The 24,258-nt window shown below is 38.6% G+C and overlaps 1 protein-coding gene across 1 annotated transcript; it reads left to right on the top strand.

The window, feature by feature from the left end:
• Nucleotides 1-796: 796 nt before the first annotated feature.
• Nucleotides 797-4,694, top strand: LOC110610394 (probable ADP,ATP carrier protein At5g56450). Its single transcript, XM_021750302.2, has 2 exons — nt 797-1,518; nt 3,865-4,694. The coding sequence occupies exons 1-2, from the start codon at nt 1,165-1,167 to the stop codon at nt 4,495-4,497; spliced, it is 987 nt and encodes a 328-aa protein (XP_021605994.1). The 5' UTR covers nt 797-1,164; the 3' UTR covers nt 4,498-4,694.
• The last annotated feature ends 19,564 nt before the right edge of the window (nt 4,695-24,258 follow it).

Genomic DNA, 24,258 nt, shown 5'->3' on the forward strand with positions numbered 1-24,258 from the left:
AGACGGTGTTCGATGCAAGAGTTCTGGGTTCGAGCCACACACTCGTTCCCCTTTGGTTACTCTACTAAAAAGGATTTAAATGCTATAAATGCATGGTAATATATATATATATATATACCTAGATGGAGAATGTTTTTGAAAATGAAGGTAGTTGAATGCTTTGATTTAAATAATATTTATTTTTCTTTTAATACATATATCCACTTATCCATTCAAAATGTTTTTCATATTTTTCTGAAGTTAAATGAACTCAAGAAAATTATTAAACTAAAAGATTTTCTTGATAAAATATAATTAAATCTTTTTCTTTTAAAAAATAATTTTATAATTAAATAATAAAAAATAATTTTTTAAAAAAGAAAATAATTTTTACAGGGAACAGAAGCAGCCTGGAAAATAGAAAGCTAAGATACCTTCATCAACATTTTCAATAATAATTATAATTATTATTATATAGGTCATTTAATCATTGTTTAATAGTATGACCTTCAGCATTTGATTACTTACCGGCCACGGTTTTGAAACTAACAAACCTGGCTTAGAACTCAACCCCACCTTTGACTCAACGACCCAAAACCAAGAGAGCTAAACAGTAACTTTCATTAAAATAAACAAACTAAACAGAAAGTTTCTTAAAAATTCTCTTTTTCTTTTTACGTTCTTTCAATTATCAAGAAAATAAATTATAGAAAACTAGAAATAAAGTCAGCCATTGGATTTGTATCAATCATAGAAACATCGTATTTTTTTATTAAATATTATCTAAAAGAAAAGATATTGTAATATATTATAGTAGATTTTATTATGAAGGTTTGGATTGGATAGATAGATTAACAACTAAGGGAAACCAACGGAGTAGCGTAAAAGTTCGTTAATTTTCTCAATGCTCACAAGGAAACTGGACACAACTGGACACACAACACAAATCAATCAGAGAAAGTTTTGATTTTTATTTACTCAGACACAATCAGAAACCCTCTAATCCAATCTAATCCAATCCAATCCTTACATCAAGGTCATAGAACATCAATGTTGCTCCCAAATATTGATGGGTTTCTTCTCTTCGTAGCAGCCACACTGCAAATGATGAGAGTGCTTTAGGATATAAATATAAAGGATTTCTCTTTGTGGATTTTTGTTTTTTCTTGTTTTAGGAGTCTGGAAATGAGCAGAGATGATGATGACCCAGGAGAACAGAGCCAGTCAAAGCCACCTACAGCTACAGCACGATCTCGGCCTTACATATGGCTGACCAACTTCCAAAGAGATCTGATGGCGGGTGCGGTCATGGGAGGAGTGGTTCACACGATCGTCGCCCCAATCGAGAGAACCAAGCTCTTGCTGCAAACCCAGGAGAGTAACCTCGCATTTGTGGGCCGTGGGGGCAGGAAATTTAAGGGCATGATTGATTGCCTCGTCCGTACCGTTAGGGAAGAAGGGGTTCTTTCTCTATGGAGAGGCAATGGCAGTAGTGTCCTCCGTTACTATCCTTCTGTCGCTCTCAATTTCTCGCTCAAGGTAAATCTCTTAGTTTAGTTTTGTTTTTTATGCATGTAAGTTGATTGATAAAATGTCAATGCGAAAGGAATATGTGATTGTCAAATTCTTCGGTCTCCAATTTGGATATAGATATAGGAATATTGCATAATAATTTGCAAATCTTAGTTCTTCATTTTTGGTATATATTTTTTATGCAACAAATTGCAAGTCTTAGTTCTTTATTTTTGGTAGATATTTATTATTCATTAGGAAGCAGGTTTGTTTGTGAAAGCTATGAAGAGAGCAAGGAAGTTTTCATGGAGATGTTCAAATATTTAATCATATAATATACCAAATTGAAAGAAAAAAAGTTACTTTTGAAATTTCATTGAAAAATATATTTCCTGGATAATTGTTTGAAGAAAAGTGCATCAATCTGTTCATATGGAGTAAAAGGACTATTTCGGAGTATCCTATAACAATTTGGAGAAATTTTAACAATTTAATGCAAAATATGGTCTGAGAGAGGGTAAAATTGTTTCAAGAGGAGCTCTGCTGCTTAAATGGTAGTAGAATTAAGGGTTCTGTGAATGATCACACAAAAATATGGTTACAAAACTTGGTAACTATATGAGCAGTTGAGGTTGGAGAAAGTTCTCAGAGATTTGATTGAGGAAGAGTCTACAGACAATGAAAAGCTTTGATTGAGGAAGAGTCTACAGACAATGAAAAGCTAAATAGAATAAAATGCTTACTTTCTGATTCTGATACAAATTAATAAATAAACATTTTATAAAAAGTCTTTCAATTTGTGAGTTGTTAGTCCTTATCAAATTTTTAGTTGTAGCGAAAGCTATGGTAAATTCTGATCCAGCGTGATGGCTTTCTGAGCATATCACCATTTGTGTTTTAGCTAGGAATGAAGTCTGAGAACAATCCAGTGAGGTAGAGATAGTGAACTTAATTACTTATTGTGCAATCGGTCCAGTCAAGGAAAAAGAAGATTTTTTTTTTATTTTTTATTTAATTTTTCATTGTAAACTTATGAAGTTTAGGTTTCTATTTTTTAGAAAGTTTTAAGAATTCTGTTACTCTCTCTGTCTCGTAATTTTTATCCACTTTATTTTTCTACATATAGTAAGAAAGACAGTTTTTTTTTATTAATTTTTCAATTATACCATCCTAAAGATATTAAATTTTATTAAATATAAGAGATGTTTTGGGAGGTTTCTTCGGATAAAATAAAATTAAATAGGGTTACAATAATCAATTTATATATTACTATAATGTAAAAAAGGTAAGTAAACAATAATTAATTTTGGGACAACCAGAAAATGAAAATAGACAAAAATTATGGGGCGGAGGGAATATTATTTACTAACTAATAATTTATTTTATTTAGGAAGTTGGTTTGATATTCCTAACTACTACTGATTACTATTTCTTATTCAGGATTCCGAATCCTATCACTAGTAGGATTAACAATTAGATCTATGTTCTCTTGGTATTTTGGTAGATCTTTTCTGTGATTTATTTTTTGATTATTTATTTAAGAATTTATTTCTCTTTCCCTTCGTTGTATTGCTTCTACATCAGTATTATTTATTAAATAAAGATAAAATAATTACCTAGGAATATGCATCACTTTTTATGAAGGAAGGGGACGAAAGGAGATCCAATGATATATAATTAAACTAATGGATTTTATTCTCTGATATTGAATGTCCTAAAGAATCTATAAAACCTTCCGCCTATTTCAAGTTGGTTGTTTACTTTGTATTTCAACAAGTTAAACTTTAAATGCTCAGTGATGTTTTTGTCAAGTCAGGGACACGAGATTGTGCAAAAACTATCGTAGGCTATTTCAGTTGGTCGCTATATTTGACTAGGGACCAGTTTGGTCTGATTGCTTTAAGCTTAAATTTTGAGGAGATGGAATTTGTCTTGTAACACTATGATGATGATGATGATGATATTCTCACTAAAGAATATAATGTTTTTTGCACCCACATATGCCTTAAGGGAAGCTGACACCATTATTGGAGCTGAAGCTTATGATCTTCCACAAACAGTGTTATATGAAAGTGATGCACTCACCAATCCTAGGTCACAATAAAGTAGCGTGGGAATTAATAGCTCTTGAAAGTGCTCCTAAAGCTTATTACTAAACCAACCCATTGTTGGTGTCTTGCAGGAGTGGGTTAGTAGATGGCATTAGCAAATCTAAGAAATCTGATTAAAGATAATGGCAAAAATGTGATACTACAAGTACGGCCTGTAAACTACTTAAAGCTCTGTTGATTAAAAAATTCGAACTAAACCAGTAACATCTCTATTTTTCTGGTTTATGTTATGCGGTGGTCTTATGTACTACTTTTGCTGCAGGATCTCTATAGAAACATACTAAGGAATGGCAATCATCAAGATGGTCACTTTCTGTCTGGTGCGTCTGCCAATTTCATTGCGGGGGCTGCCGCTGGTTGCACAACATTAATCTTAATCTACCCTCTTGATATTGCACACACCCGCCTTGCTGCTGACATTGGAAGAACTGATGTTCGACAATTCCGAGGAATCTACCATTTCCTAACTACCATATGTAAGAAAGATGGCATTACAGGAATTTATAGAGGGCTTCCTGCCTCTTTGCAAGGGATGGTAGTTCACCGGGGACTATATTTTGGGGGCTTTGATACAATGAAGGAGATTTTGTCTGAAGATCCTAAACCTGAGTTGGCATTATGGAAGCGTTGGGTGGTGGCGCAAGCGGTCACAACATCTGCTGGGCTGTTTTCATATCCATTGGACACAGTTAGAAGGCGGATGATGATGCAATCTGGTCTGGAACAACCGATGTATCGCGGCACACTTGACTGCTGGAGGAAAATTTACAGGACAGAGGGGGTGGCCTCGTTTTATCGTGGGGCACTGTCAAATATGTTTAGGAGTACTGGTGCTGCCGCAATATTGGTTTTGTATGATGAGGTGAAGAAGTTCATGAAATGGGGTGGGCTGTAGGAGAGGTATTTTTGTTAGTTGTTCATCTGAAAACAAGAAGAATAGAGTACAATGATGATTACAGAAGGAAAATCTTGTAAAGGGGAAATGAGTTCTACAAAACTAACGTATGTCACAAGTATTAGATGACATTTGCTCACCATGTCAACTTTTGATGCTCTGGAAATTTACCCTTTGATTTTTCTTTTTTTTTTTTTGCTAACAAATAATGAATAGAATGTGGTTGATACGAGATTTTCATAAAGTGTATTGATCATAAGTTTTTACTTTTAATCGAAGATATGTTACATTGAACATGCCATTGAATATGCAAAGAGATTATTACAAAACAATACTCTTCGTTATCAAACAAAGAATGACTTCTTCAGAACCCTTGAGCTCGGCCAAAATGATGGCTTCTCTGCGGGCTAGGGGCTCTGGTTGCTGGAAACGAAGACATTGCCAGGCAAGAGGTTGGCTTCTTGAGACTGGCGATCGCAGTATCAGCACCAAAGTTTCTGTTCTTGTTTACAGCTCCATCAAAATCAATCTTGACTGCCTCATTTGGAGGAGAAGACCAGTTTAGGCGTCCGTCAGACAATTGGTTATAGATTCTAGGGTGACAGCAGGGGGCTCCCAGAATCTGTTCTTTGGAAGAGCCAATTATAATACATGAATAACAAGTGTACATGCGCCTATATATAGAGAGAGTAGAAAATATGTATTAAATAAAAATATACAAAATATTAAACTATAAAAAAATTTTAAATGATTAAAAAAATTATAAGAAAATCTCTATGATAAATGTGAATATCAAATTATTATATTTAATCCTTATGAAATTCGAAAAATATATTAAAAATCAAAGTACTAACTATCAAATTAGTGGTATAAAACTAAAATTAATTATTAATAATAATCAATAAAAATATTTAAAAAAACTAATCAATAAAAAATGAGAGATGAGCGTTACTCTTGAGATAATATTTTTTTTTTTTAAAGAAAGTTCAAATTAAGTGGGAAGGCCTCTCCCTCAATAAAGAAAGAAATAAAGAAAGAAAAGGCAAAAGCAATGTGACTCACCATTCAAGGAGAAGAATATAAAGAAGTGAAGCTTTTAGGCTTTAAGTGGAGTTTTGGACAAAGTACTAACCTTAATACTATACCATTGTGGGTTGCCTTTGGATTTGCCTGATTCTCCCCACTTTTCCCCTCATTTAAAAAATATATATATATCTTAATAAAATTTAATTACTAATTTCATTTATCAATACTTTATTCATCTCCTAAATTTGTTTGCATCTCAAATTATAAATTACTTTTCTTTTCAAAATAATAATTTAATTGTTAACAAGTTTTTGTTTTATATATTTTAGAAGTAAGATAATAAAAAAAAGTTTAAAAAAAATAATTTTTTATCACTAAATTATGTCAAAATTAATATATATATATATATATATATATATTTATTTATTTATTTATTAATTTTTATCGAATCTAATAGAAATCTAACTGGTACTGGCTAATAGATAAGGGATTCCGCGATTATAGGTATAACGGGTATCTTCTAGATTATATCCGCTAACGATAACTTTCCATGAACGCTCAACCTGTTCAAGAGGGAGCAAGTTTTGGTGAAGCACCAATTGTTATAGTATCCTAATCTTTCTTCCTACAAGTGAGACTTCTGCGACCCGCGTTTTAACTTATTAGACTCTTGCTATGTGGTCATGTCCTATAGTGACAACCATGGCTTACTTTGGGCGATTATTATGTCGTATTAGAGGTCTCCCACTGGTTTTTGACTCTTCATATTCGAAGTTTATAGTTGTTTTCATGATCTTGGGCATGTGGCATGTCCGAATTGATTCTTTATACTCATATCTCTTCGCCTGTTTCTAGACATAAATGATGATTGCCTTACTTCTCGAGCCACATTTAAAACTGCCATCAAAATCTCAGTATAAAATTTCTTCTTCTCCTTTAATTATCATTTTTGCTCATAATTGATCTCTGCCTTTTGAAAAAGAACTCGACCTCCCAGCCTTCTATTACCATATTTGCTTAAGGTACTTCCTCATTTCTTTTTGATGTTTCTTGAGATGAATATCTCCTTTTCGTCGTCTTCTTCTGGTGAAAGCTCCACCTTTACTTCCTCGTTTCTTTTTTATGTTTCTGGAGATGAATATCTCCTTTTCGTCGTCTTATTCTGGTGAAAGCTCCACCTTAGGCTCTTCTTCCAGTGGCCCCATCTGTGCTCCAGCTCCTATCATCCCGGTGGTTCACGACAACGATAACCTTTTGGTGAATGACATCTCGTCTATGCTAACAGAAAAGGACGTAGATTGTCTGTACAACCACTACCAGATATCTCGAGAATTTTTTCGGGTTCATGCTCCAAACCCGCGTGTTCGTGTGGATGACTAAATCCCTGCGAAGGACACAATTATCATTTATGAAGAGCAATTGAAGGCGGGTCTTTGATTTTCTACGGACCCATTCTCTATTGAAGTCCTCCATTTCTACAAGCTTACAGTTGCCCAATTGCATCTCAACAGTTGGCAGACTCTGGTGACTTTTCACTTCCTATGTTTCAACAATAATATCGAGCTGAGTGTTGCGCTCTTTTTCCAACTGTACCAGCTGGGTACCTGGAAGAACGAAGAGTCCTATGTTTCAACAATAATATCGAGCTGAGTGTTGCACTCTTTTTCCAACTGTACCAGCTGGGTACCTGGAAGAACGAAGAGTTCTGGTTTTTCAGTGAGAAAAAGCGCTAGACTCTCTTTGACTGGACACCCTCCTTTCTTAAGTGCTGGAAGAATAAGCTTTTTTTTATCTTGCGTCACAGGGTATCCAGGGATTTTGGGCGGCTCCAGACTGATTGGAATATACATGTGGAGCTTAAGAAGGATGGGGTCCAGCCACGGCGGGACGAGGAAGAGGCTTTAGACTTCCTCTAGAGGATGGCCTCGACCTAGAGGGTGGTCATCAATGTGGCAATGAGGAATGTCGTTCTGTCCTAGCGAAGTCATTTTCAGGCAGAAAAGGCTCGGTCTCCTCACTCGCCCAATCTTCAAAACCATCGAGAAAGCGCTTCCCATTCTACAAAGTGGGGTATTTTTCTTTCCAATTTTCTTTTTTGTTTTAAATTTGCCTTACTCACTTTTTGCTCTGTGCAGGTATGGCTGGTAAAGGGAAGAACAAGCTCGCCAAGGTGACACGACCTACTCGTAAGGGCAAAGCTACTGCTAGTACACCCTGCCCACCTCTTAAGCGGGCTCGCCGAGCGGAGGAGATCATTATATTGCCTCCTTCCCCTCCTTCACTTGAAATCAAAGAAACAACCCTAGCCTAACTCGAGTCTTTGTCAAGGGGCACTCCTGCAGCAGTTCCTATCCAAGCTGAACCTTCACAGGGAAAGGCTGGAGCTAAAGTCATGTGGCCTCGGAGCATCCGACACCTAGCATTGGTATTGACCTGGACAATCTCTCTTCTCGAGGAGCCCCAATTGTCTGTCCTCATAGCTAAGAATGCCTTGAGGCCTGGAGATTATCATCGTCTGAATGTTGTCGAGACAGATGATCTCTATGATAATATCATTCAATATGCAGTGGAGAGTGTCCTATGCACATAATGGCTAAAAAGCGAGACAAGGCTCTAAGGCGAGAGTTCGGGACATAGGAGACAGATAAAAATCTCCTGCAAGAGAAGTGTGCGAGGCTAAAGGCTCGGATTGAAGAGTTGAAAAACACCATGAAGGAGATGTTGGAATCTGTGAAAAAACTCCAAGCAGACCTAGACGAGGCTTATACTTCAAAGCTTGCCTCTGAGAATTAGGCTAAAACTGCTAAGGACCAAATGACTATCCTTCAACGCTAAGTCTAGGAGTTGCAACCTCAGGTATAGGAGGCTCGGGCCGCCAGATACAGGGTGGCTAAAATGGAAGCTGAGCTTCAAGTGACAATGGCCCGAGGCAGGGAGATGTCGTCAAAGGAAAAGACTCTGTGAAGAGGAAGCTTATCAAGCATTTTTCTATGGAGGACTTATCCTGGATTGATGACATCTTCCTAGAGGAGAAGGATAAAGATGAGGAGAGGCAGGATGAGGAGAGGCCAACCAAAGATAATCCCGCCGACCTAGCTTCAATGTAATAATTGTAGATGAAAATGTAATAGAAGTCTGGGAGGAGGCGACTGATGACGTCTCTTTTGCCCTGTAATTATTTTCTTTAATAAAAAAAACTTTTCTTTTCATCTTTTATTTTCACCAAGTATTGTAAGATTGGTACTCGACCATAACTCTCATCCAAGTATCGCTGAATAAGACTTTAAGTGGGGTTAACACCCAATCGAATGCTTGGCAGTACTCACCTTTTGATATAAAATGAATTAAATAAAATTGTTAACAGGATTTAACATCCGGTCATCAGCCTGGAAAATGCCCGTTTTATGGCATTGGCATAAAATACCTTAAAAAATTTTAATATATGGAAGTAATACTCGGTCATAAGCCTGGTGGATACCCACCTTGTGGCCTTGGTATAAAATATTTTAAAAATTTTTAATAAGTGAGACTAACACCGGTCATGATCTTAGTGGATATCCGCCTTGTGGTCTTGGCATAAAATACCTTAAAAGATTTTAATAAGTGGGACTAATGCCCGATCATGGGCCTGGTGGACACCCGCCTTGTGGCCTTGGCATAAAATGCCTTAAAAGATTTTAATAAGTGGGACTAACACTGGTCATGAGCCTAGCGAATACCCACCTTGTGGCTTTTCGTATTGAAAAAATGCCTTGGTCATTGATTCTTAATTTTGGCAAATCACCTTTCCTCATAACTGTATAACACAAGACATGAAAAATATCTCATTAAATATTATTGATAGAATTTGCGTAAATTATAAATATTACAAGAATGAGAATAACTCGACCATCTAACTTGGCCAACTTATAAGACTCAAGGCGAATAACCTTCAAGACCCTAAACAGCCCTTTCTAGTTTTCGCCCAACTTATCAAAACCGACACTACCACTTATTACATCAGTTGTTTTAAGGACTTCTACATTGAAGACTCGGGGTTTAACTCTACTGTTGAACATCCGCGACATCTTATTCCTCTAGACTGCCATTCTGATTTTAGCATGCTCTCGTAAAAACATGGCTTGATCTAGATTGAATTGCATCTCTTTGGGGACCCTTGAAGACTCGGGGTGCAAAGTCCTAAAACTGCTTACTTGGACCTCCACGGGGATTACTGCCTTGGTCCCATACACAAGGGAAAATAGAGTTTCTCCTGTGGTTGTTCTCAAGGTTGTTTTGTTTGCCTAGAGGAGGTGGGGTAATTCCTTGGGCCAACTGCCCTTGGGTTTATCAAGCCTTTTCTTTAATCCTTATAGGATTGTCCTGTTTGTCACCTTAGTCATGCCATTGGTTTAAGGATGGTATGCGAGCTGAACCTTAAGTCAATCTCTCATTTGTTGCAAAATCTTTAAACTTGAAACTTGCAAATTGAATACTGTTATCAATAATTACTACCTTTGGGATTCCAAATCGGGTGAATATGTTCTTGCTGATAAAAGAGATTGACTGTTGGATGGTGATGGACTAAATTTTCTCTACCTCGACCCATTTGCTGAAATGGTCTACTGCCACAATTACAAACTTCTTTGACCCAGTTGCCTTTGGAAAAGGGCCAATGATGTCTAGCCTCCATTGAAAAAAAGGCCAAGGGCTTCTAATTGCTGCTTGCATTTCACCGAGGGGTTCATGGAATGCTTGTATGAACTTAACATCAATGACACTTTTGGAAGAGTTCCTTTGCATCCTGCACTACTGTTGGCCTGTAATATCCTTGCCTGAATGCCTTTCGGGTGATTATCGAGCTCCTTCATGGTTTTCATAGTCTCTTTCATAGATATCTTTTAGGATACATCGGCCGTCATTCTCCATTATGCACTATAACTACCGTTGAGTTGATGACTTCCTGTACAACCAGCTATTAATTAGTACATATTTAGAGGATTTTATTACCTGTTTAGCCGAAAGTTCATCGGTTGGCAACTCATCCTCCATCAGGAATTTGTACAATGGCATCATCCACGATTCTCCTTCCTCGATGGGAAAAGACTCCTCTTCATCGCTTGTAGAAGTATCTAGTTCTTCAAACTGGAACGACTAGGTCAAGTGTTGTTCACCTGTCGCCGCCATTTTTTTCTAAATGATCAGCTTTCTCGTTGTCACTTCTGGCCATTTGGCGAAGTTTACAATCGCCATGCCTGTCTTTGATCCTCACTATTAATGATTGGACTTTTTCTTCATATTTGACGAGGTTAGGATCTTAGAATTTTAACTGTCTTTGACATTGATTAACAACTAATTATGAGTCATTAAAAATAACAGACTTTTGTATACCTATTTCTATGATAATTTTCAGCATCATAATCACAGCCTCGTACTTGGCTATGTTGTTAGTGGCACTAAAGGCAAGTTTTGCTGCATAACAAAGCTTTATCCCAATCTGACTTTGTAGGAGGATTCCAATTTCAGAACTGTAATACCCGGCTAGACTCCGATACCGGAATTCCTACCGTCCGGTGGGATCTCTGATGTCGGAGACCTCTAGAAGGGTAAAATCATGTTTTTGTAAAATGTTTTCATGTTTTTAATGGTTTTAAGTATGAAATTAAATGAGTGTTTGCATGAAAAGTCCTTGGAGGAAAACCCAGGTTCGGCCGCCGAAAGTCAAGTTCGGCCGCCGAACATGCATGCGTTTTGGAGGCATGTTAGGCCCCCGAAAGCATGAGTGAGGGAAGTCCAGGTTCGGCCGCCGAAACTCAAGTTCGGCCGCCGAACATGGCATGCATGCGGAAGCACTTTCGGCCCCCGAACGTGGCCTGGCCAGCCACCTATAAAAGGGTCACTTGACCGAAATGGGCGAGCTTTCTCCCATTTTCGGCCACAGCTAGCTTCCGACCTCCCTCTTCCAAATCTAGTGTTCTTCCTTCAAATCCCCACCATTTTTCTTGAGTTTTAAGCTTGCATTGAAGGTTTTGAACTTTTGAAACAAGTTTTGGAGCTTTGGGAACGCAGGAGCTCATTTTCGTGGATCTCCAAGTTTAGGTCGTCTCCCTCTCGATCTTCAAGAGGTAAGAGCCGATCTTAAGCTCCTTATGTGTTTTGAGTAAGATTTTATGAGTTCTTTGAGTAGAAATGCATGTTAGGATATATGTTGAGTTATGGGTTAATATTGATGTTTTGAACAATGTGTGTTGTTTGCGTGTGTTTGAAGTGTTGTAGTTGGGGTATATGATTGTTTGAGACCCCTAGGAACTTGTATGCATGTCCTAGTTGAGCTTTATGCATGATTTGAGGTTTTGGGAGGCAAGAGGCTCATGTGAGCCAAGTTTCTGCCCTTTTGGGAGAAACCAGATTCGGCAGCCGAAGGAACTTTCGGCCACCGAACCCCCTTGTGGAGGCAGCATTCGGCTGCCGAAGCTTGCCCCCGAAAGAAGACTTTCGGATCTGTCTGGGAGATTCGGCCGCCGAAGGTGCCGCCGAACCTGCCTGACTTTCGGCTCTGGAGGGACTTTCGGCCGCCGAACCTGCCGCCGAAAGTGCCCTGTTCAGCCATTTCATGCATGTGTTTCTATGATTATTTCATGATGTTCGAAGGGGTTTTTGGGGAGTAGTTTAGAGTTATGATCTAGCATGTTTGGTCCCTCATTTGAGTCCACCTGTGTAGGTTCGGACCCGAGGAACCGAGGACCCCAGCAGTGAGTTCAGCTGCTTCGGTGTTGTCAGAGTCAGCCAGAGGTGAGTGGAACTAAACTTAATCTTTTAAATTAAATGTTTTATCATGTTTCATGCATCATGAATATGCAATAGGATGATTGCATTAGTATTCACGAATATGCCGCATTGCATCGATTGTTATTGATGTGGGTGAATGTTGGATGACCCAATTAGTCCATGACAGGAAGACCAGGACCCTATTCTACGGCCTGGCACGGAAATGAAAGACCAGGACCCCATTCTACGGCCTGGCACGAATGTGGGACTCGAAGACCAGGAGCCCAGAGGAGGCCCTGGGATAATGGTAAGTAATGTATGTATGACAGGAAGACCAGGACCCCATGCTACGGCCTGGCACGATGTTAGCTTGGACTAATTGGTGACAAGTTCACCCAACCCTTATGTGAATTGTCTGCGTTATGATGCATTTCATAAGAGCATGTTTGATAATATGTTTTATGGTTCTTCTCACTGGGCTTTTAGCTCACCCCTCTCCCTTTACCCCCAGGCTTGCAGGTACAGTATAGTGCGGGAGTCCGGATAGAGTAAAGAAGTCATGTTTATGTAATAGCTAGCAATGGACATGATCGAATTGTAATGTAATGTCTTAATCAGTACAGTTATGTAATGAGATGATGTATATGGATGTTAGAGGTGTGCTTGACCGTAGATTGTTGTTATCCCTTGTTAATTACATGATCTTAGAGATTTTTATGATGTTTATGTAAACCAACTCAACGTATGTTATGTCACCCCTTTTGGGGGCACTGATGAGATTCCACAGAGGGATCAATGTTATGTTAATGTTTATGCACAGGTTGAGTTTGGTTGATGTTCATGGAAAGAAAATTTTTAATTTTTATGTATGTTGTTGATCATGTATGGGATTATACAGGTTTACAGGTTTTATGTCAGGCTTGCTACGGGTCCCGGCGGCCTTAAGCCGATCTGGATCCTAGCGCCGGTAGCGGTCCGATTTTCGGGTCGTTACAAGAACTCTCGACTCCACAGGCACCATTCGCCCGGACCTTTCATTCCTCAACCAGTGATTTTGAAGTCTCTAGAGGTGGAGTCATTTCTGCAATGAAATCAGCTACAACCTAGGCTTTCATTGCATTTTTTGGGATATACCTGATGTCATAGGCTGATAGTATCATTGCCCAGGTGGACAACCGCCCTGAAAACTCTGGCCTGTGAAGTACCTTGCATAGAGGATAGTTTGTCCTTATCTCTATGGTATGCGACTCGAAGTACGGATGCAATTTTGTGGCAGACATCAACACTGCAAATGCTAACTTCTAGAGAGAGAGATAATTCAACTATGCGCCCTTCAAGACTTGGCTGGTGTAATAGATGGGACTTTGCTCCCCCTTGTCTTCTCGTATGAGCACAGAGCATACTGTTTCCTACGTGACAGACAGATATAAAAATAACACTTCACCTTCGACGGGCGAGCTTAGCAAAGGAGGAGATGATAAAAAGCTTTCGGGTTTTCAAATGCTTTCACGCACTCTTCCCTCCACACAAATTTATTTTTGCCTTTTAAGGCTTTAAAGAATGGGAGGTACCTCTTAGGTGAGCATGATGTAAATCGACCAAGAGCTATGACCCGTTCGTTTAGTTTTTGTATGTCATTTATGCATCTGGGTGCCTCCATGTCTTGGATTGCTTTAATTTTTTTCGGGTTCGAGTTTACTTCTATTCCTCTTTTAGAGACTATATACCTTAGAAATTTCCCAACCCTTTCCAAAAAGTATATCTTTCAGGATTAAGTTTCATACCTACCTTATCTAGTACGTCAAAAACTATCTAGATATTGCCTGGGTGATCTTCTAAAGATCGACTTTTTACTACCATACCATCCCCGTATACTTCAACCGTTGTTCCCACCAAGTCTTTAAAAATACTTGACATTAGCCTTTGGTAGGTCGCCCTCGCATTTTTTAATCCAAACGGCATTACCTTGTAATAAAAAACTCCTTTATTGGTGATGAAAGCAATTTTTTTGCGTCTTCGAGGTCCATCAAGATCTGGTGGTAATCTGAAATGGCATTAAGGAAAGAGACCACTGCATTTCCCAAGGTAGAGTCTAATAACCTGTCAATGGATAGGAGTGGATAGTGATCTTTTGGACACACTTTGTTTAAGTTAGTGAAGTCTACGCACATCCTCCACTTCCCATTTGCCTTTTTAACCAGTACAATATTGCCGAGTCATATAGGATACTGGACTTCGTTTATCGACCCTGCACTTAAGAGTTTATTAATATCCTCCTTAATCACCTACTGACTCTCCAGTGCAAACTTTCTTTTCTTTTACTGTATCAATTTTATTGTCTCATCAATAGACAACTTGTGGGTGGTTAGGGATGGATAAATACTTATTACATCTTCTAGAGACCAAACAAAAGTGGTTATTCTGCATTTTAGCAATTTTATTAAGCTATTTTTACTTTATCACTTAATGCAGTTCCAAAACGTACCTTTTTATCAGTTTCTAGCTAGACTTCTTCCATCGAGTCTTGTGGCTTTGGCTTCGTATGGGAATCTAATTTTTCTAGAAGGTCAATGGGCATTGTTGCCTTTATGAGGCTTTTTATTGAGTTCTTGTAGCATTCCTGTACTAATTTCTGGCAACCTCGGACAACAGCTAATCCTTCTAGAGCTATGTCGACCAAGACCTGCCTTACGTCATTCCTGTTTAGGCAAACACTGATGACCAATGGGTTATTATGGAAAAAGCCTGTCACCTTATCTGCAAGTTCGAACTTTATCTCCTGCTTTGCTCATGGCTCTTGTTCTACGGATAAGATGTCCTTAACAACACGCTTGTTCTTTCCCTTGCCATCATTAGGGCCTCCTGCGATCACATGTATAACCTCCACAAGTTCATTGTCGGTGGTGTTATAAGGAGTTCTTACCTTAGGCTTGGGTCTCCTTTCTTCTCTATCCTTTCTGGTGAACTTTCAAAGCGTGTCATCCCTTATCAATCTATTGATTTCATCTTTTACCTATCGATATTCCTCCATTGCATGCCCATGATCTTTGTGGAAATGACAGCACTTGGTCCGGTCTCGTCTACCATCTTTCTCAAGATTGAGCTTGGGGGGCCATATGACCTCCTTATCATTTTTCCTGATCCATATTAAAATATGTCTCCGTAAGTCATTTAATGGTGTATAACTCTTGTACTTACCTCGGTTGTCCCTTCCTTGAAACATTGAATAAGTCCTGTGGTCTCCTTCATATCCTTGCCTTTTTGCCTTCTAGGTCTTTTTTTTACTTGTCCTCTTATCTTCTCTTAGCGCCTGAATTTTGTTATCCAACCTTATGTATTTCTGAGCCTTATTTATCAGCTGCTGATAGGTAGCGGCAGGGTTCTTGATCAAGGCGTCCATGAACTTGATGTTGCGAGTTACCTTTTTCAACGCCTTGCATGCTATCTCATGATTTTGTTCTTCCACCTGTATTGCTTTAACATTGAATTGTTAGATGAAGCTCCTTAAAGACTCACCCTCTCCTTGGTGAATTTTCTACAAGTCCGATGAGAGCTTTTTAGGAGGTATGTAGATGATAAATCTAGATTTAAACATCATAGCAAACTGAGTAAAGTTTTGAACAAAACTTTGGCTCAGATGTTGGTACCATTGTTAAGCCAAACCTGTGTGTGTGGATGAGAACACTCAGTATAGCACGAAATCATTAACATCTTGAAGCTGCATCATTGTTCTGAAGATTGCCAGCAACTCTTAGGGATTGCTCTTCCGTCATATTATCCAAACTTGACAGCTTGAATTTGGTAGGGAAGTTTTCTGTAAAGATTTCCTCCGACAAGGATCATCCAGGCCATAGTCCTCCTCCTGCTCCTTTTGGTACCTTTGCACAACATGGACCGGCTTCCTGTCAACGTCTTTTGGAGCCTCATCCAATGACTCCTCATCCTCCAGCTTGGCCTTCCTTTTGGACTGAGTTTGGATCACTTCTGTCCGAGTCCTTGAGGTCTCAATGGAAGCCTCCTCTCTTATTCTGGGAGCCATAAATGAGGCATCCTCTCGAGATTTATATTGCTTGAGAGTTGCCTGCAGCTTTTTAATATATTGGAGTATCTATTCATTATTCAGGTTGTTAAGCTCTGCCACATTGATCATGAATAGGGTGTTCTGTCCACTGCCATGGGTGGAAAAAATGATAGCCCCCTTATTGGCGCGAACTTAGCAGCAGCTCATGCCTTGTCAGTCATTTGAAGAATAAAGAAAAAGTGTTTTTTAAGGGGAGGTGATTTTAGAAAGCCGAATTTAACTCAAATAAACAAAAACAATTCAATAGAGTATCCCAGCAATAGAACCAAATGATGTGGTTGGAAATAGAGTTGAACTGCGATTGGTCAATCTGCAAAAGAGAATGAATGAGGTAGTTAACGCTTATGGGCAGCCACTTCGATGCTCAAGTCAGTAACTTGCTTAGAGAGTGCGAGTGTAATAAATTACTTAAAGTTTTAGAACAAGTGTGTAAGAATGCGTACCTTGAATTCTGTGTACATTTGCTTTTATATTATAAGAAGATAGAGTTAGTTATCGAATCTCATAGAAATCCGACTGTTACTGGCTAGTAGATAAGAGATCCTGTAATTATAGATATAACGGGGATCTGCTAGATTATATCCACTAACAGTGACTTTCCATGTACGCTCAACCTGCTCAGGATGGAGCAAGTCTTGGTGAAGCATCAATTGTTACGGTGTTCTAGTCTTCTTTTCTATAGGTGAGACTTCTGCGACCGCGTGTCAGCTTACTGGACTCTTGCCACATAGTGTTGTGGTGACAACTTATGCCTTATTTAGGGTAATTATTATGTCGTATCAAATACTATGTTGTTCTAATAATATAAGAATATCAAATCCTAACCAGAATTGAAGTATTTCAATTGAATATTAGTATACTAAAATAAGTTATAAAATAAAAAGACACTTAAAAAGCTCAATTGAATCAAATTTAATAGGTTTTGATTTTAAACTGAATTAATCGATTGTTAGAGCTAAAAAACAGTTAGTTCGATTCAAAATTGAATTGAATCGTTAAAACTGAATTTTAATTAATGATTAAAATTAAACCAAATTAAATTACATATACAATCGAACTGAATTCAACTGAAATAAATCGGTTCGATTTGATTCGGTAATCATTTTTCTCCTTCCCATCTCCTTCCCCTTCTCCTCCTATTTTCCAACCAGATCAAACATATAATCCCAAAATAAAAAAATTAACATTAACATCAAATCAATTTCAAATCTCAATAATCTAGATTTATATTACAAATTGAAAAATAAATAAAAATTTTAAATAAAAAGGTAACAATCAAAATAACTCTGCAGGATGAGAGAAAATCAATTGAGGTGTAGTGATAAAGCGACGATGTTGCGGGATGGTTCTGTGTGATATTTCTGGTGCTAGAGTGGTGGTAGTGTGTGAATGTTCTACGTGGCAGTATTGTTATTGGAGTGGTGATACAATGCGACGCGCCATGTTGATACTACTGCTCTCGACAATGCAATGAAGTGGATGCTGTTGAGTGCTGCTGTGGACAGCGCGATGAGCGGCTGTTGCTGAGTGCTAAGGCGGCGTTGGATTGATCAAAGTGGAAGAGAAAGACAGTAAATAGAGGATTAAAAAAAAAAGAGAAAGAGAAGAAAGAACAAAAGAAGAGAGTGTGGTTAATGATAAAAGCATCCGTCTGTAATACCCGGCTAGACTCCGGTATCGGAATTTCTACCGTCCGGTGGAATCTCGGATGTCGAAAGCCTCTAGTAGGGTAAAACCATGTTTTTATAAAATGTTTTTATGTTTTAAGTATGAAAGAAAATGAGTTTTTGCATGAAAATAGCATTGGAGGAAACCTCAAGTTCGGCCGCCGAACATGCATGCGTTGCGGGTGTGCTTTAGGCCCCCGAAAGCATAAGTGAGGGAAGTCCAGGTTTGGCCGCCGAACATGGCATGCATGCGGAGGCACATTCGGCCCCCGAACGTGGTCTGGCCAGCCACTATAAAAGGGTCCCTTAGCCGAAAACGGGCGAGCTTTTTCCCCATTTTCGGCCAAGGTGAGCTCTCCGCCGTCCCTCACCAATCTTTGATGTTCTTCCTCTAGATCTTTCAAGATTTTTATTTGTTTTAACTTTGTTTTGAAGATTTGAGCAAAGTTTTTGGAGCTTGGAGGTTCAAGAACCCAATCTCTCCCAACTCCGAGTTTAGGTCGTTTCTCTCTCGATCTTCAAGAGGTAAGAGCCGATCTTAAGCTCATTGCATGTTTTAAGTAAGTTTTAAGTAGATCTATGAGGGTAGAATGCATGTTTAGGTTATGGTTATGTTTATGGGTATAAATGTATGTTCATGAATAATGTGGATGCTTGATGTGTTGTAGATGGGGTTTATGATGGTTTGAGGCCCCTAGGAACATGTATGCTTGTGTATGGGTGTTGTAGAATAGGTTTGATGCATGTTTGGAAGGTTTGGAGGCGAAATGTGCAAAGGGAGCCAAGTTTCTGCCCTTTGGCAGAAACCAGGTTCGGCAGCCGAAGGACTTTCGGCCGCCGAACATGGCTGGGGAGGCAGCCTTTCGGCTGCCGAAGCTTGCCCCCGAAAGGAGACTTTCGTCTCTGTCTGGCAGTTTCGGCCGCCGAAAGTGCCGCCAAACATGCATGAGTTTCGTCTCTGTCTGGGAGTTTCGGCCGCCGAACCTGCCTGACTTTTGGCTCTGGAGGGACTTTCGGCCGCCGAACCTGCCGCCAAAAGTGCCCTGTCCAGGCCTCCTTTGCATGTTTTTCTATGGTTGTTCCATGATGTTTTAGGGGGTTTTTGGGGAGTAGTTTAGAGTTATGTTCTAGTATGTTTGGTCCCTCATTTGAGTCCACCTGTGTAGGTTCGGACCTGAGGAACCGAGGACCCCAGCAGTGAGTTCAGCTGCTTCGGTGTTGTCAGAGTCAGCCAGAGGTGAGTGGGACTAAACTTAATCTTTTAAATTGAGAAAATTAAATGTTTTATCATGTTTCATGCATCACGATTATGCGATAGGATGATTGCATTAGCTTTCACGAATATGCCGCATTGCATCGATTGTTGTTGATGTGGGTGAATATTGGATGACCCAATTAGTCCATGACAGGAAGACCAGGACCCCATTCTACGGCCTGGCATAGAGTAAGGAAAGACCAGGACCCCATTCTACGGCCTGGCACGGTTATGGAACTCGAAGACCAGGAGCCCAGAGGAGGCCCTGGGGTAATGGTAAGTAATGTATGTTATGACAGGAAGACCAGGACCCCATGCTACGGCCTGGCACAGAGTTAGCTTGGACTAATTGGTGACAAGTTCACCCAACCCTTATGTGAATTGTCTGTGTTATGATGTATTTCATTGGAGCATAGTGTTAATATGTTTTATAGTTCTACTCACTAGGCTTTTAGCTCACCCCTCTCCCTTTACCCCCAGGCTTGCAGGTACAGTATAGAGCAGGAGTCCGGATAGAGTAAAGAAGTCATGTTTATGTAATAGCTAGCAATGGGCATGATCGAATTGTAATGTAATGTCTTAATCAGTATAGTTATGTAATGAGATGATGTATATGGATGTTAGAGGTATGCTTGACCATAGATGGTTGTTATCCCTTTTATTACATGATCTTAGAGATTTTTATGATGTTTATGTAAACCAACTCAACATATGTTATGTCACCCATTGGGGGCACTGTTGAGATCCCACAGATGGATCAATGTTATGTTAATGTATATGCACAGGTTGAGTTTGGTTGATGTATTTGGAAAGAAAAGTTTTAATTTTTATGTATGTTGTTGATCATGTATGGGATTATACAGGTTTACAGGTATATGTCAGGCTTGCTACGGGTCCCGGCGGCCTTAAGCCGATCTGGATCCTAGCGCCGGTAGCGGTCCGATTTCAGGGTCGTTACACCGTCAATGATGACCGCCAGACCTCATTCACCCTGAGTAAGACCCAGATCTAAAAAAACAGTACTAACTCAAAATTCACGAATCCCTTTTAGCTAACTGATCCAGCATCTCAGGCCTTACACAAACACGCGTGGCAGGCCGGGTTAACCGTGAATCCAGATCCAGTGGAAAGAAAGCTAATCCGATGATGTGACGTGAAAAAGAATAGCAGACTGAGTTATTTCGCAGTCCTGCCCGCATGCGCGCCGAGAGAAATTAAGTGGCCGTCTGGCATTGGGAGTGGCTCTGACACGTCTGTATGTACGGATCCGAGCAACAGAAACATGTGTCACTGTAGCAAAGAGGCTGCTAGACGTCACTAACAGATAAAAAGAATGGAATAAAAGGGAAGGAACGTCTTTCTCTTCATCTAAGCTTACACTCATACTGTAAATCCTATTTTTTAGATCTCAGAACATCAGTAAGGATTTCTGGTAGTAAGAAATAAATATATAGTTAAAAAATTGAAGACTAAAATATATTTTGATGAATGTTTAAGATTAAAAATTTAAAAAAAAATATTAGATGGATGTTTAAGATTAAAAATTAAAACAAAAAGTTAGAAAATGGTAAATTGAGTAAGATAAGGTTCAATCCCATAATAACCTCCTTTAAGTTTCTCAAATGATAATTACCATTAAGCCAAATAGAATATATATTTAACTTTTCCTTGATATTATTTATTCAGCTTGATTTTATTAATATTTAATTTTTAAAATCAAATCGATATAATAAAAAATATAAAAATTAAAATTGATATTATTTGTTCAGTTTGATTTTATTAATATTTAATTTTTAAAATCGAATCGATATAATAAAAAATATAAAAATTAAAATTGAATTGCACTGAATTAAATTTCTTTAAATTGAATTAAATTCTAAAATTATTTCAATTTGATCAATTTTTTTCATTTAAATCAAATATTACTCGTCGTACGGATTATTTATTTCTAATAATTTTTTTTACAACTAATGAAATATCAGACAAAAAGGATCATTAAATTAATCTAATAAAAATATAGAAATTAGACTATTGAATTTTAAAATTAAATGAATGTATATGTTAACTTTAGCATAATTTATTGTTTTAATTATATTTATTTTAATTATAGTTATTATTATTTATTATGAAATGGTTGAAAGTATTATATTTTAGGGAGAAACTGATTCTAAGTAGATTCGTCTTACGTTGGACTTGAAAAGATTTTAGGTATGGGTCCCAAGCATTAGTGTTATATCAAACCATTGCATGACTGCCACGTATGACTTCGCAGCAAAGAAGTAATAATAAAAGTAACAGAGTAAGAATCCACTCTTATTGGGATTGTGATTGTGGTTATTGTCATTTGTCATCGTCACTTACTCTCTTGTTTGGACAGGCTCAAGCTTTACTTAGCATTATTAGTATGTACTCAGAAGCCACGGCAAAAACAGCGAAGCATGTTAGAGCACCTGTCAATGCTGGCTCTAGCGACACAATCAATATGGTAATTAAAGAAACCGAAGAAAAGATGAGTCAAAGGGGAAAGAAGAGAAGCAGACATGGAGAGGGAAATGACATGGAAATCATGCGAGTCGTCAAACATATCTCGATGATTATCTCTTTTTCACTTGTGCATGCGTAGGGTGATCAAATGCCACATGAGGATGCTTTGGTCATCGAAGTGATTACTCATAATTTTCAAGTGCAGAAAGTGTTAGTGGATGATGGGAGCAAAGTAAACCTACTTCCTTACCGAGTGTTTCAAGAAATGAAGATCCATGATGAAGACTTAGTGAGAGACTAGGTTCCAGTCAAGGGAAGGAGGAACCCATAGCGATTGAAGGGAAGGTGAAAGTAGCTTTTACTTTGGGGCAACCCCCCTTTCCCAAACCTATTATGCCATCTTTCTAGTGGTGAAGCGGCTCTAAAATACAATATCATCTTGGGAAGACCATGTGGTACTACTTTGAAGTAGTGACGAGCATCAAGTATCTGATGATGAAATTCACTACTAGCAGTGGAGTAGGAATTGTCCATGAAAGACAGGACGAAGCCAAAGTTTATTTGGCAACAGTGGAAGAACATATGGCAGGGGAAGAAGAGGTTAACCCGGAAGTTATGGTAGTCAGGGACGAAGAAAGGCAAGTGAGAACGAAGCTCGTAGACAAGTTGGAGACTTTCTCGTTGTTAGAGCTTGAGAAAGACAAAGTATTTAGTTTGAATTTAGCCAACTGACATTCCTAGAATCAGCCCGAAAGTCATGACGCACAAGCTCAATGTGTGTCATAACGTGAAGCTGGTCAAGCAAAAGAAGAGGGCTTATGGGCGAGAAAAGCAAGAAGGTATGAGGGACGAAGTAGAAAAGCTCTCCGAGATAGGATTTGTTAGAGAAGTATGTATCCACAGTAGTTGGCTAATCTTGTGCTAGTTAGGAAGGCCAATGGAAAATATAGAATGTGTATAAATTTTACTGATTTAAATTAAACCTATCCAAAATACTATTACCCTCTTCCTAATATCAATAAACTAGTTGAATCTGTAGCCGGCTTTGACTACTTATCGTCTCTTGATGCTACATCAGGATATCACCAAATTCCTGTGGAAAAAAAATGACGAAGAAAAAAGTCTTTTATTACAGAAGAAGAGACTTACTTATAAGGTCATACCATTCGGATTGAAAAATGCAGGAGCGACTTACTAGAGCTTAATGAACAAGCTCTTTAAAGAACAAATAGGCAGAAGTGTAGAGGTTTATGTAGACATATGATACTCAAAAGCATGTCTTTCGAGCAACACGTAGCTGACCTGAAAGAAGTGTTCTCAGTCTTGCAGCAATTCCGGATGAAACTGAATCTGACTAAATGTGCCTTTTTCATTTGAATAGGAAAGTTCTTAAGATACATGGTAAGTAGAGGGGGCATATAACTCAAAAAAGGTCCAAAACATCTTAAACATGCCAGTGCCAATATATGTGAGGGATGTGCAAAGATTAATTGGACAATTCATAGCACTAAACCGGTTTATGTCCAAATTGGCAAAAAGATGCTTGCCTTTCTTTAAGAAGTTAAGGAGAGTGCCTAATTTCGAGTGGGTGGGAGAATGCCAAGAAGCCTTCGATGACCTCAAAAGATACCTCAGCTCGGCACACGTCCTCAGTAGCCCACTACTTGGGGAAGAACTCTTGATTTATTTTGTCACTTTGAAACAAGCAATAAGTGTAGTGCTAGTAAGCAAAGAAGGAGGAATCTAGAAACTGATTTTTTTTACATCAACAAGGTGCCCAAAGGGGCAGAGATAAGATATTTGAACATAGAGAAATTAGCCTTTGCTTTATTATTAGTAGTGAGAAAATTCAAGATATTTTGGAGGATTAATAAGGGTTGTTGATGACAGACCAGCCCTTGATGAAAATTATTTACAGGTCTGAAACATCGGGGTACATACTAGGCTGGTCGGTGGAAATAGGCGTTATTGCCTTATCTACCGCTCTCATACGACAATCAAAGCACGAGCTTTAGTGGACTTTATAGCGCAATGTTCATTCAATATGATGACCGAAGAAGGGGATAGAACTAGCCCTTATCACCCATATGGGGCATGAGAAGAGGGGATAATGGATGAATTGAAGCAAGAGTTCTTGTGGAATTTATTTGCAGATGAAGCATCCAGCTTAGCAAGAAGTGGGGCAGGTATCCTTCTAAAAGGTCCCTATAATTTCAAAGTGTGTTATGCTATGCAGTTTGATTTCCTGGCATCTAGCAACATGGCTGAATATGAAGCTTTGATAAACGACATGCAAACAACTATGGTAGTGAGGGTGAGTGACCTTCAAGTGAGTAGCGACTCACAGCTAGTCATCAATCAGATAAAGGGAGTTTATCAGGCCAAGGATTCGATAATCCAGAAATACCTAGCCAGAATGAAGGCACTCAAGAAAGAATTGAATGAGCAAGGTGTAGTTATCCGTTACAGGCAAATATCTCGAAGTGAGAGTGAAGAGGCGG

This window comes from Manihot esculenta, chromosome 3, assembly GCF_001659605.2.
Source record: "Manihot esculenta cultivar AM560-2 chromosome 3, M.esculenta_v8, whole genome shotgun sequence".
In the NCBI taxonomy this organism is placed as follows: domain Eukaryota; kingdom Viridiplantae; phylum Streptophyta; class Magnoliopsida; order Malpighiales; family Euphorbiaceae; genus Manihot; species Manihot esculenta.

Excerpts from the sequence above, each read along its gene's own strand:
- LOC110610394 (XM_021750302.2), top strand. The coding sequence starts at position 1,165 with ATGAGCAGAGATGATGATGACCCAGGAGAACAGAGCCAGTCAAAGCCA. Across the intron at positions 1,519-3,864 it reads CTCTCAATTTCTCGCTCAAG|GATCTCTATAGAAACATACT; the intron begins GTAAATCTCTTA and ends CTTTTGCTGCAG.